General features: G+C 39.6%; 1 protein-coding gene across 2 annotated transcripts in view; it reads right to left on the bottom strand.

The window, feature by feature from the left end:
* Positions 1-816: 816 nt before the first annotated feature.
* The window catches only part of CCDC14 (coiled-coil domain containing 14), a 59,063-nt gene continuing 48,307 nt past the window's right edge, over positions 817-11,572 (bottom strand). The window contains exons 13-14 of one of the 2 annotated variants that reach the window (XM_023757358.1): positions 1,865-2,250; positions 1,615-1,788 (exon numbers count right to left, since the gene is read on the bottom strand). In XM_023757358.1, coding sequence (XP_023613126.1) covers positions 1,760-1,788; positions 1,865-2,250 — 415 coding nt within the window. In that variant the 3' untranslated portion in view covers positions 1,615-1,759. Of the gene's footprint in view, positions 2,251-11,572 lie in introns of both variants that reach the window. The other variant, XM_006092847.3, reaches the window with a different exon arrangement.

Raw genomic sequence — 11,572 nt, 5'->3', positions numbered from 1 at the left:
ATTATATAATAATCTTAAGCCATTACTTCTGCATATGAATAACAGATGAATATTTTGGAGTAGACAAATGACACAATTTTCTTCTTTGCTTTATTATTTTGTATTCTGACCTGTACTTCTGAACTCAAAGAACTTATGTGACCTATTACCTCCAAATATACTAACATATTTATTTATGAATACTGGAAGTAAGAAAAATTAAAAGAATTAACAGATAATTCTGTGAAAATAGCCTAGAATTCATCTAATATTTTTAGACTTAAGAAATTTCTATCTATAAAACCTGAATATATTTCTATCTATAAAATCAGACTATATCTGGGTACTTTAGAAGTTGTAGCACCAACACTTAAAGACCAGCAGGAAGAGTTTCTGGGACAGTTTCTGTAATGCTAAAGCCTATTCAAGCACTAAACACATGAGACCAGGCAGGTGACCTATATGGAGTATTAGTGATAGCACAATATTCATCTTCCTAAGTGAAAAAATGTGCTGCTTACATGGAGGGAAGAAATACTGAGTAGTTAGGGGTGTTAGTATAGAGAAGCAGAGTCCAACCTCGTTCATATCAGCTCAAGTACTGAAGATAATTGGTCCAGAAAGGCAGAGTTATAACCAGTGCAAGATTTACAAACTCCATCGTGTTCAAATATAATAAGGACAAAAAACAAATACTTATTTATTTAAAAACATAGTTTGCCAAAACTGAAACTTATCTGTTAGCATTGATCACTCTGACTTTATTTTTTAAAGATCTTAAACATGCAATCAGGATAAAAAGAAAAGTGCCAAAGTTTTAAGAAACCATATGCTCACTTAGGATGTAACCAATATTTTATTGGACCACTTAATGTTTTTTAAGAAGTAGAATACTTTGTCTTAAATGTTTATATAGCTCACCAAAAACACCAGCCTGTAGCAAAGAGCATCACATATAAAAAACACAATGCCATAAAAAAAAGGACTCCTGAAAGAGAAACTCTAGTGTGAATACAGTAAATTGTACCCAGAGATTCCCTTCCAATTATCCTTTAGAGAATCCTTCCAACCTGCAAACCTTTGCCCAGCAGGTTAATAAAAGAACTCTAATTGCTAAGTGCTAAAATAAAATATTATTTATACTATTTCTCTAGTTATCTACAACTCCCTTTCTTCTCTTAGCAATTGCCAATTTAAGATGACTTTTTATAAGCTCTACAGTATCAATATATTCCAATAATAAACTTATTATTCAATTTATTTTCCCCACATAATTAATATAAAACATCATTTCACTATAAAGAAATTTAAAATATACATTCAATGTAACCAAGTTACATTGATACTCAATCTGTTTTCTTCTGAGTTCATTTCTCTAGAAGACCAAACCTTAAGGACTCCTGGAGTCTAGCAATGTTGGCATCCAGGGCTGCAAGGCCATTTCGGAAGTCTTGTTCATCACGAGAAGTGAATGTTGAGAAAGAAGAGAAGCTCCAGTCAGACGTCAAGTCAGAATTTAAAAAGCTACCGTCGGAGACCGCACTGCTTTTCACTTGAACGTGGCACGCAGCCCCATCCTGTGGCTCCTCAATGGCAGCAGGGATCTTGCCGATGGCTTCCTTTATTTTCTTGAGGAGCTGCTTGTCCTCCATCTCAGCTGTTCTGGAAAGTTTCTCAGGTGCATCTTCTGCTTCCTTTTTGGCAGAACACACTCCAGGTGCACATGATTTATTTTCTTTTTCTGAGACAGGTCCACCCTTGCTGAGCAGCTGTCGTGGAGCTACACTGATCTGAGGCTGGGGGGACACTCTGGTAGACAGTGATTTCCTTTTAGAAGGACTTCTAGCAAAGGGAATATAAATTGTATTATCCAGATTACACTCACCTTCTGTTAGAGTTGGAATTTCGCTCTCCTCATCAGAATCCTGTTTTGAAAGGGTAGAAATAATTCCAGGGGCTGATACTTCCTCCATTTTCCTGGTGTTACTGTGTTGAGGGCTTTTGGAAGGCAGAACATTTTCATAGGGCCTATCTGGCACTATGTTTTCTGCATTGTTAATTGCAGAAAGTGGCTCTGAATGTGTAAAAGTTCGATCTGTTTGTAACTTATTTAAGTAGCTCATTATGGAAGTTTGAGCAGAGATTGGGTCATGTTGAGGTTGTTTTTCATAAATGTTCAGAAGTGACTTGGTAAGATTATTCCCAGGCTTGGAGCGAGCAGTGTCCATACTGAGATCTGAGAGAAGCTTTGCCATACTGCTCTGTAAAGTTCTGTTAAGAAGAATTTAGTACACTAATTATTGTTTTACCCATTTCTTACATTATATATCATGTTTAAAAGAAAGAATTTGAGGCAAGTGGCCTGGTTCTTAATAGGGAGAAAAGCATAAACAAACAAACAAACAAATAAATAAATAAATAAAAGCACAAAATCATAGAATATGCTCCTTTCCAAAGAGTTAATTAAAATAACAAATGATAAAAGATCTTGGTGTGCATCAAATCTAATATTATTATGTCTAAAAATAAAGATGGCATTTTTTTCTCTTAAGGTATGGAGATGCTTTATTCTTGAGAAACATTGCAAAATGGTAACTATACTACTTATTTGGTAGTTGATTCTATTAGTAATTAAGTTATTTCTCTCCATTTCAAATATATACTTAAAGGACACTGGAGCAATACTGGTAAAAAAGGATGATTAGAAAATTATCTAGCATAAATCGGTATAAACAACAGCTAAGTACCAGGAAAAGTGTGACTTAAGGAAAACCACACAGGGTTTGAAGTCAGACAGAAATGGAATCATATCCTACTGCTACCACTAGCTGTGATCTTGGGCAAGGCACTCAACCTTTCTGAAGCTCAAGTTCCTCAATTGCAAAATAAAGATGCCTACTACAGAATTACAATGAACATTAAATAAGATAAAATAATAAAATATAAGGATAATGTGTTTAGCACAGTTTCGGGCTAAATAGGTGTCCATTTATGGCAACTTTTATTAGTAGTCTTATTAAAGCCATTTTGTACTAAGCCTTAGTCTATTTGAATTCACTCACATTTGTCCATATTGACAAGAAACACACCAATTTTAAAGATACAAAGGACATCAATAGGTAATTTTAAAAGCTTGCAATCAGCCAATAAGCATGTTTTAAGAGTACAACTTATAATCAAAGAAATTAAAATTTTCTAAATGTGCATCTTTTGGATTACCAAATTAACATAGTAAAATAAAAACACCATTGTTAGAGAAGCCTGGAGCAGCAGGTACTACAAGTGTATACTGGTTTAACTCTTCTGGAGAACACACTGGCAATACAGCAGAAGATTTGTATATCCCACACTTTTGACCCACCAATTTGCACTTCTAGGAATTTGTCATACTGATATAACTATATACAAGAGGCTGCACCCAAAGATGTGTTTATAAAGATATCATTTATAATTAAAAAAACACAAACAGATGGATTGAACATCTTTACCTTCAAATACAGTGGACTGTTTTGGTTAATTTTGGTATAACTGCATCACAACATTTACAGTAATATTGCAAAGAATGAATATTGATGGGGAAATATTCATTATATGAGGTTAAATTAAAAAGAGCAGGCCATAAGTAATATGCATATAATACTATTTTTGTAAACAGTCACACACATCTAAATAAAATACTAAAAGGAAATCTCTATATTAAACAGCAGTGATTATATCTCTGGATACAGAATGAATGATTTTTTTTCCCTACAAAAAAAAATATTTTTCCAACTTGGCTTACACTGTCAGGCTCTATTTTGAGTTCTGATTGCTTTTCAAATGGCAATGGCTCCTGCCATTTTTTCTCATATAACTTCCAAGAAGCTAATGAGCTATTATTAAAAGAAAAAAAAATGCTATAGAACATATCTTTAAAGGAATGCTAAAATGAATAATGACCCCTCTAATTAATTCAATCAGAACTACATACTGAAATTTCTATTTATTTTTGGAAAAGGAATACATAGTTATGATGAGGTTTCTTTCCAGACTTAAATAAAAATGTTATCTTTGCTGTGGACAAAATAGTGATCAAGAAAGGGAGGAAGAGACAATGACATTAATAACAGCTCAGTCTATGGAAATTAATGTCAACCATTAAGCTTCTGATGTATAAACAAAATGTGACTCATCACTGTCTCTGAAATTAAAAGAAAAATCTCCGTAATTAAAGAAATTGAAATTTTAACGCACCTAAAATAGCTACAAAGAGAAAATATTTGTGTTTGTATTACATGGGATACAACTAAACCAGTGATATTTAATGCTTAGAAAAGTGGCACAGTCCTAGCCAGTTTGGCTCAGTGGATAGAACATCAGCCTACAGACTGAAAGGTCCCAGGTTCGAGTCTCAAGGGCACATACCTTGGTTGCACGCTAGATCCCCAGCCCTGGTTGGGGCACCTGTGGGAGACAACCAATTAATGTGTCTCTCTCACATCCATGTTTCTCTCTCTCTGTCCCCCCCCACCCCCATTCTCTCTAAAAATCAATGAAAAAATATCCTCAGGTAAGGATTAATAAAAAAACAAACAACAAAAAAACTGGCACATTTCATAAGACATGCAAGGTTCTTTCTTAGCTAGTTATAAAAATACTAGTGACCCAGTGCACGGATTTGTGCACATTGAAAGGAAATTAATTAGAAGGTGGCCGGTGGGGTGGGACTGAGCAAGATGGGCCGGACATGCCTTGGAGCCAACCTCCCGTGGTCCCTCCCCAGCGGGCTGCACCTGGGGTGGCACCGTGGCTCAAAAGGCGTTTTTGGAGTAAGCTGGGTCCCTCTGGCAGGTGGGGTCCCTTGGCCTGGCCTGCAGGGATTGGCCGAAACTGGCTCTCTGATATCCCTGAGGGGTCCCAGAGTGTAAGAGGGCACTTTGCAAAGTTGCTGTCATACAGGGTGTGGAATGCAAACACAAGTGTGTAGTAAACCAGATTTGGGGCCGACAGTGCCCCAGCAACAACATAACCCACAGGCGAAGGTAGAATCATGCGGCCCTGTGAGGAATTGGGCTCCCTCCTCTCTGGTTGCGTCTGCCCCCTGGTGGTCAGTGTGCATCATAGCAAACAGTGTGCATCATAGCAACCAGTAGGGACACTTAGCATATTAGTCTTTTATATATATAGATACTTATTTAAATAACTATCAGTACATGTAAAAGTGCTCTTAGAAGTTATTAGAAGATTTACTAGTTACTGAAAATAGATTAATATTCCCCAACATTTTATTGGTTTTGTATCTGTTGTAGAAAAATCTAAAAATTGATAAAAATGGCCCAACCAGCCTGGCTTAGTGGTTGAGCGTTGACCTATGAAGCAGGTGGTCATGGGTTCAATACCCGATCAGGGCACATGCCCAGTTGAGAGCTTGGCCCCCAGTGGGGAGCATGAAGGAGGCAGCCGATCAATGATTCTCTGTCATCGTTGATGTTTCTATCTCCTATCCCTCTCCCTTCTCTCTGAAGTCAGTAAAAATATATTTTAAAAAAATGATAAAAATGTATTTCAAAACCTTTAATGTATTAAAGGTTGGAGAAAGAAGAGAGAGATGGTTTAGGGCAGCCATGGGCAAACTACGGCCCGCGGGCCGGATCCGGCCCGTTTGAAATGAATAAAACTAAAAAAAAAAAAAAAAAGACCGTACCCCTTTATGTAATGATGTTTACTTTGAATTTATATTAGTTCACACAAACACTCCATCCATGCTTTTGTTCCGGCCCTACGGTCCAGTTTAAGAACCCATTGTGACCCTCGAGTCAAAAAGTTTGCTCATCCCTGGTTTAGGGGGATTTTGGTTAGAACTTATATATGTATCTTCTAGTTCCATTATCCCTCCCTAATAGGCTAAGAAAGGCATTCAGAAATTTTGTGAAATCTCTTTTCTGAGAGATTCTTAAAAACACACATAAAAAGATATCATCTATCTGACTGAGGTATATAATTGCAGAGACAAGGAACAAGGTAGATGAATGAGAAGATTTACAATGAACATTAAAAAAGATAAAATAATAAAATATAAGCATAATGTGTAGAAAAATCTGTACTGCTAGATGTTGTTAGTTTACTTTTTAATGTTGAAGTACAAAGTAGTCACAGGAGCCTAGTATAGTACTGGCGATGTTCCTAATTAATTGAATTGCATAGGATGTCACCAAACATATTATAAACTAGAGGCCTGGCACACAAAATTCTTGCGCAGGTATGGTCCCTAGGCCTGGTCTGCAATCAGGGCCATCTTCCTCAACTGCCTGCAGCCGGCCCCGGACCCCGCCACCACCCACCCCCGGTTCCCTGATCACCATGGGGTGATCGGTGCCTGACGGCCAGGGGAAGGAACCGAGAGGTGAGCCGTTCCTGCCCACTCGCCAGCCCCGCCCCCACTGCGGATGGCCATCAGGTGATCAGAGCCTGCCAGCTGGGGAAAGGGATCAAGAGGTGGTCAGTGCACCTCACAGTGACTAATCCAGTGTCCGTTCTGGTCATTCTGCAGTTAGGGTCAATTTGCATATTACCCTTTTATTATATAGGATAACCAACATGGGTGAATTTAGACACAGGTAAGCTCAAAGACAGACTTTAAAATTTTGTTTTGCTTTTTAATTTAAAGGGCAAAATACATTGCCATCAATGGGTAATACGTACTTGCATTTTGAAGGTGCTACTCAATCTTCAGAAAATGTACAAGTAGTACTAACCTTTATAAGACATATGGTAAGCCAGCCCACAATGATTCTATAATCATTTAAAGTTAACCTAATAGATGAGCGGGATCCATGCCCACATAAAAATAAAAGGTCCTTGAAAACAATGGGAAAAAAATGGCAGGAAAATTTTTGAGTCTTAAGGAAAGGAGAACAAAACAACTGTGTATCTAATAGTTTAGACAGCCTTTCCTAAGAGCAGATAATACACAGTTATAAGAATTAATAAGCTTTCTCAGTTCCTATGCTTCTGTGTTAGGGTAAATGTTAAGAGAAGACTCCATTTGCAAGCGAATCCTTTTTCATTCCTAATGAACACCAGAAAAGGCAGATGGTGTTATTTTTAAAAAATACGCAGGTACAAAGGTAGAAAAATCTCTCAATAACGAGAGAAGCTGTTAGAGAGAAGCTGTTCTTTTCAAAGCAGTAAGCAAGGCTGAAGAGGACATCCAAAATCTTGGCTAAGGTCCAAACTGAGGCACCAACTAGCTGTGAAAGTCAGGTAAGTCCCTTCATTTCTTTGGGCTTCCATTTATGCTAATTTCTGGAATAATTATACTATCACTTACTCCACATATGTTAAATAGTTTTTAGTCCAATTTATCCTTTAAAAAGGTTATCTCCTTAAAAAGCACTGGAATAAACATTTTGCTTGATGATATGGATGTTTAGCAACTAAAGTGATTAAAGATTTTTGTGAGCTTTTCACACATATATATTTGGAACATAATAACAATTAATGTTCGTTGAATAAATGAATAAGCAAATGAATCCATCCATCCATCCATCTCCCAGATTAAAAAAGGCTAAGGTTTACTTAGACTACATTAGGCATGGAATTGTTATGAGGAATAAACTATTTTATCTAATGCCATGACATATGCAAGAGTGAAAGAAACATGGCAGTTTAATTTGCCCTGGCTAGGTGATTCAGTTGGTTGGAGCTTCGTCCGCTTCACCAAAAGGTTATAGGATTGATTCCGGGTCAGGGCAACACCCAGGTTGCAGGTTCAATCCCTGGTTGGGGCATATAAAGGCATATCAATAAAGGCATATTCTTGAGTGAGGATTATTAAAAATAAAATAAAAAGAGCCCTAGCTGGTTTGGCTCAGTGGATAGAGCATCAGCCTGCAGACTGAAGGGTACCGAGTTCAATTCCGGTCAAGGGCACATGACCGAGTTGCAGGCTCAATCCCCAGTAGGGGGCATGCAGGAGGCAGCTGATCAATGATTCTCTCTCATCATTGATGTTTCCATCTCTCCCTCTCCCTTATTCTCTGAAATCAATAAAATACATACACACACACACACTGAGTGGCAATTTTATTATGACCACCTGACATCTGTAGGCAAATTAGCTATAATTTCACGCTGAAGTTGCTAGAGGGCTAGACCATTATAAAAAGGGAAGCAGGTTGTTTACCACGACAGTAGAAGTGATTTTTTCCTGAAAATATGGGAAAACAACGCAATTTAACAGCCTTTGAACATGGCATATATTTGAATGTGAGTGGCCAGATTATGACCACCTGACGTTTGTAGGCAAATTAGCCATAAACTGCATCGTATGGGATATGGAAGCTGAAGGCCTGTTCGAACACCTTTGCTGTCTGCAGTTACCAAGATAAAACATCTCCAATTCGCACAGGAACACAAGGATTTGACAGTCGAGCATTGGAAAAAAGTCATGTGGTTCGATGAATCACGTTTCCAGTTGCATCATGAAGATGGCGGAAACAGCATGAAAGCATGCACCCCACATGCATGAGTACAACCCTTCAAGCTGGTGGGGCAGTGTTATGGTTTGGGGTATGTTTTCCTGGCATGATTTGGGCCCTTTAATTCGTGTGGAACAATGTCTGAATAGCACAACATACCTAAGTATCGTTGCTGATCAAGTTCATCCTATCATGTTGATGGCGTATCCCAATGGAGATGGCTTCTTCCAACAAGACAATGAGCCATGCCACAGTGCTTGTATTGTGCAGGAGTGGTTTCAAGAACATGAGGGAGACTTTACCTTGCTTAGGTGGCCACCACAATCACCAGATCTCAATCCAATTGAGCATTTGTGGGATGAAGTTAAAAGAGCCATCAGGCAGCTGGTTCCACAACCATCAAATCTCACAGAACTGGATAGCGCTATTCATCAGGCATGGTGTCAGATTCCTCACATCACCTTTCAACATCTCGTGGAGTCAATGCCAAGAAGAATCGCCTCAGTATTGAAGGCAAAAAAGGTGGCCCAACGAAATACTGATGGGGTGGTCATAATACTTTGGCCACTCACGTTCAAATATATCCCACGTTCAAAGGCTGTTAAATCGCATTGTTTACCTATATTTTCAGAAAAAAATCACTTCTACTGTTGTGGTAAACAACCTGCTCTCCTATTTATAATGGTCTGGCCATCCAGCAACTTCAGCGCAAAATTATAGCTAATTTTCCTACAAACGTCAGGTGGTCATAATAATCTGGCCACTCATAATATAAAAAGAAAACATGGCTAGGTATCAAGAAATGTGAGGTCTAGTCCCAGCTCTGTCATTAAATTTCTATTGATACTTAACTTGCATGGTTCCAGTTCCCCCATCTATAAAAATGCAGATATTAAAATCTTCCTTCCAGAGTTGAGGACAAATAAAACAATATGGGAGAGAGAGAACTTAAAAAGAAATCAAAGTACTTTATAAATAAAAGATAATAGCTTCTGATTTCATGCGCATAAAGGAGCTGGATTTTGTGGTATAAAGAAAAAATTGTGAGGCCCTGGCCGGGTAACTCAGTTGATTGGAGCATCGTCCCAATATGTCAAGGTTGTGGGTTCGATCTCCAGTGAGGACACATACAAGAATCAACCAACAAATGCATAAATAAGTGAAACAACAAATCCATGTTTCTCTCTCTCTCTATTTCTCCCCCCTTCCTCTCTCTCTAAAATCAATCAGTAAATAAAAATTTTAAAGAAATTGTGAGAAGAAAATAAAACTCTCAGGGAACCAGATCTTCTGCTTGGGGCTGAGGATCAAGCACCTTAGAGTGGCAGAGACGCTCCCAGTGACACCTAAGCAACCACTCATCAACCTTGACCATGCTTGCTTGCTGTTCTGTCTTCTAAAAGTATACAACTTAGTGGTTTTTAGTATTTTATAGAGTTGTACAATCATCTCCTCTTTTGAATTTCAGAACATTTTTATCACCTTAAAAAGGAGTTCTATACCCACTAGCAGTCACTCTCTATTTTTTCCCTCTTTCCTCAGCCCTGGGAAACCATTAGCCTACTATTTTCATTAGTTTGTCTATTCTACACCTTTCATCTAAATGGAATCATAGGATATGATGCCTTTTGTGACTGGCTTCTTTTTACCATAAAAACTTGGTTACAACAGAGTTTTCACCCAAAAAGTATCCTCCAAAGAGATGTTATTTCTTTGGAAACCTTATAAAGACTTTCATAAGAAGAGAAAATCTCTCTATTATTTTGAACAAGAATGGTATAGGCCAGTAGTCGGCAAACTCATTAGTCAACAGAGCCAATATCAACAGTACAACGATTGAAATGTCTTTTGAGAGCCAAATTTTTTAAACTTAAACTATATAGGTAGGTACATTGTTATTAACTTAATTAGGGTACTCCTAAGCTGGTCTTTGCTAAAAATGTCCTCAATCTGATTGAGGTACATTCATTGAGGTCGACCCCTTCCAACTCTCCCATCCACACTCATCTTGTATACTTGTTTCAGATAGACGAGTGTGGAAGGGAGAGTTGGAAGGGGTCGACCTCAGCGAATGTACCTCAAAACAATGTACCTCCCCCACGCTGCGTATCCCGCGGCCCACCTGTGCCGCGTCTCCCGTCGCCCGACCAACTGACACCCCCCACTTCTTCTAACACCATTTCTTCAAAATAGACTCGTCCAGGCCGAAAACCGACTTCTGCACATGGGCCAAGTAGTTTCAATCGCACTGTATGTGTATGCCCGCGTGGTATTTTGTGGAAGAGCCACACTCAAGGGGCCAAAGAGCTGCATGTGGCTTGTGAGCCTCGGTTTGCCGACCACTGGTATAGGCCAACACTTTAGAAACACTGATGAAAGCCTAATCTACACTAATAAAAGAGAAACATGGTAATTAGCGTATGACCGCTACCCTTCCCATTGGCTAATCAGCATATCCTTATGCAAATTAACTGTCAGCCAAGATGGCGGCCAGCAGCCATGCACTGAAGCGAGCAGGGAGGCTTGCTTGCTCCAGTGACTGCGGACTCCAACGTTCCCCGCCTGACCTGCCGGCCTCTCAGCTGCAACTCTAAGCAACTATGTACTCTGTTGCAAATAAGAAGCTAAACAAAACCCCAGAAACCGGCTTTCATTCAGCCGGGCTTCAGCCAGCCAGACCGCAACATTGTATCGATGTTTTCAGCAGCGAGGCCTCAGAGCTAAAGCTGGCCCAGAATAAAAAAGAAAAAAAAGAAAAAAAGGAGCGGTTGGGAGCTTCAGTCACCCGCTTCCGGAAAACAGCCCTCAGCCCCTCACCCAGACTGGCCAGGCACCCCAGTGGGGACCCCCACCCTGATCCAGGACACCCTTCAGGGCAAACCAGCCGGCCCCCACCCATGCACCAGGCCTCTATTCTATATAGTAAAAGGGTAATATGCCTCCCAGCACCGGGATCAGCGGAGCAGCGAGGCTCCCGGCACCGGGATCAGCGTGACAGGGGCAGCGCCCAAACCCCCTGATCGCCCTGCGGCTCTGTGAGTGACAGGGTGCGGGGCGACAACCTCCCTATCCGCCCTGCTCTGTTCGTGACAGGGGAAGGCGCCCCAACCACCTGATCAGCCCTGCTCTGTGCC

The sequence above is a fragment of the Myotis lucifugus genome, unplaced genomic scaffold, assembly GCF_000147115.1.
Source record: "Myotis lucifugus unplaced genomic scaffold, Myoluc2.0 scaffold_105, whole genome shotgun sequence".
In the NCBI taxonomy this organism is placed as follows: domain Eukaryota; kingdom Metazoa; phylum Chordata; class Mammalia; order Chiroptera; family Vespertilionidae; genus Myotis; species Myotis lucifugus.
Note: the sequence above shows the minus strand (reverse complement) of the source record. Positions and strands in the feature narration are given on the sequence as shown.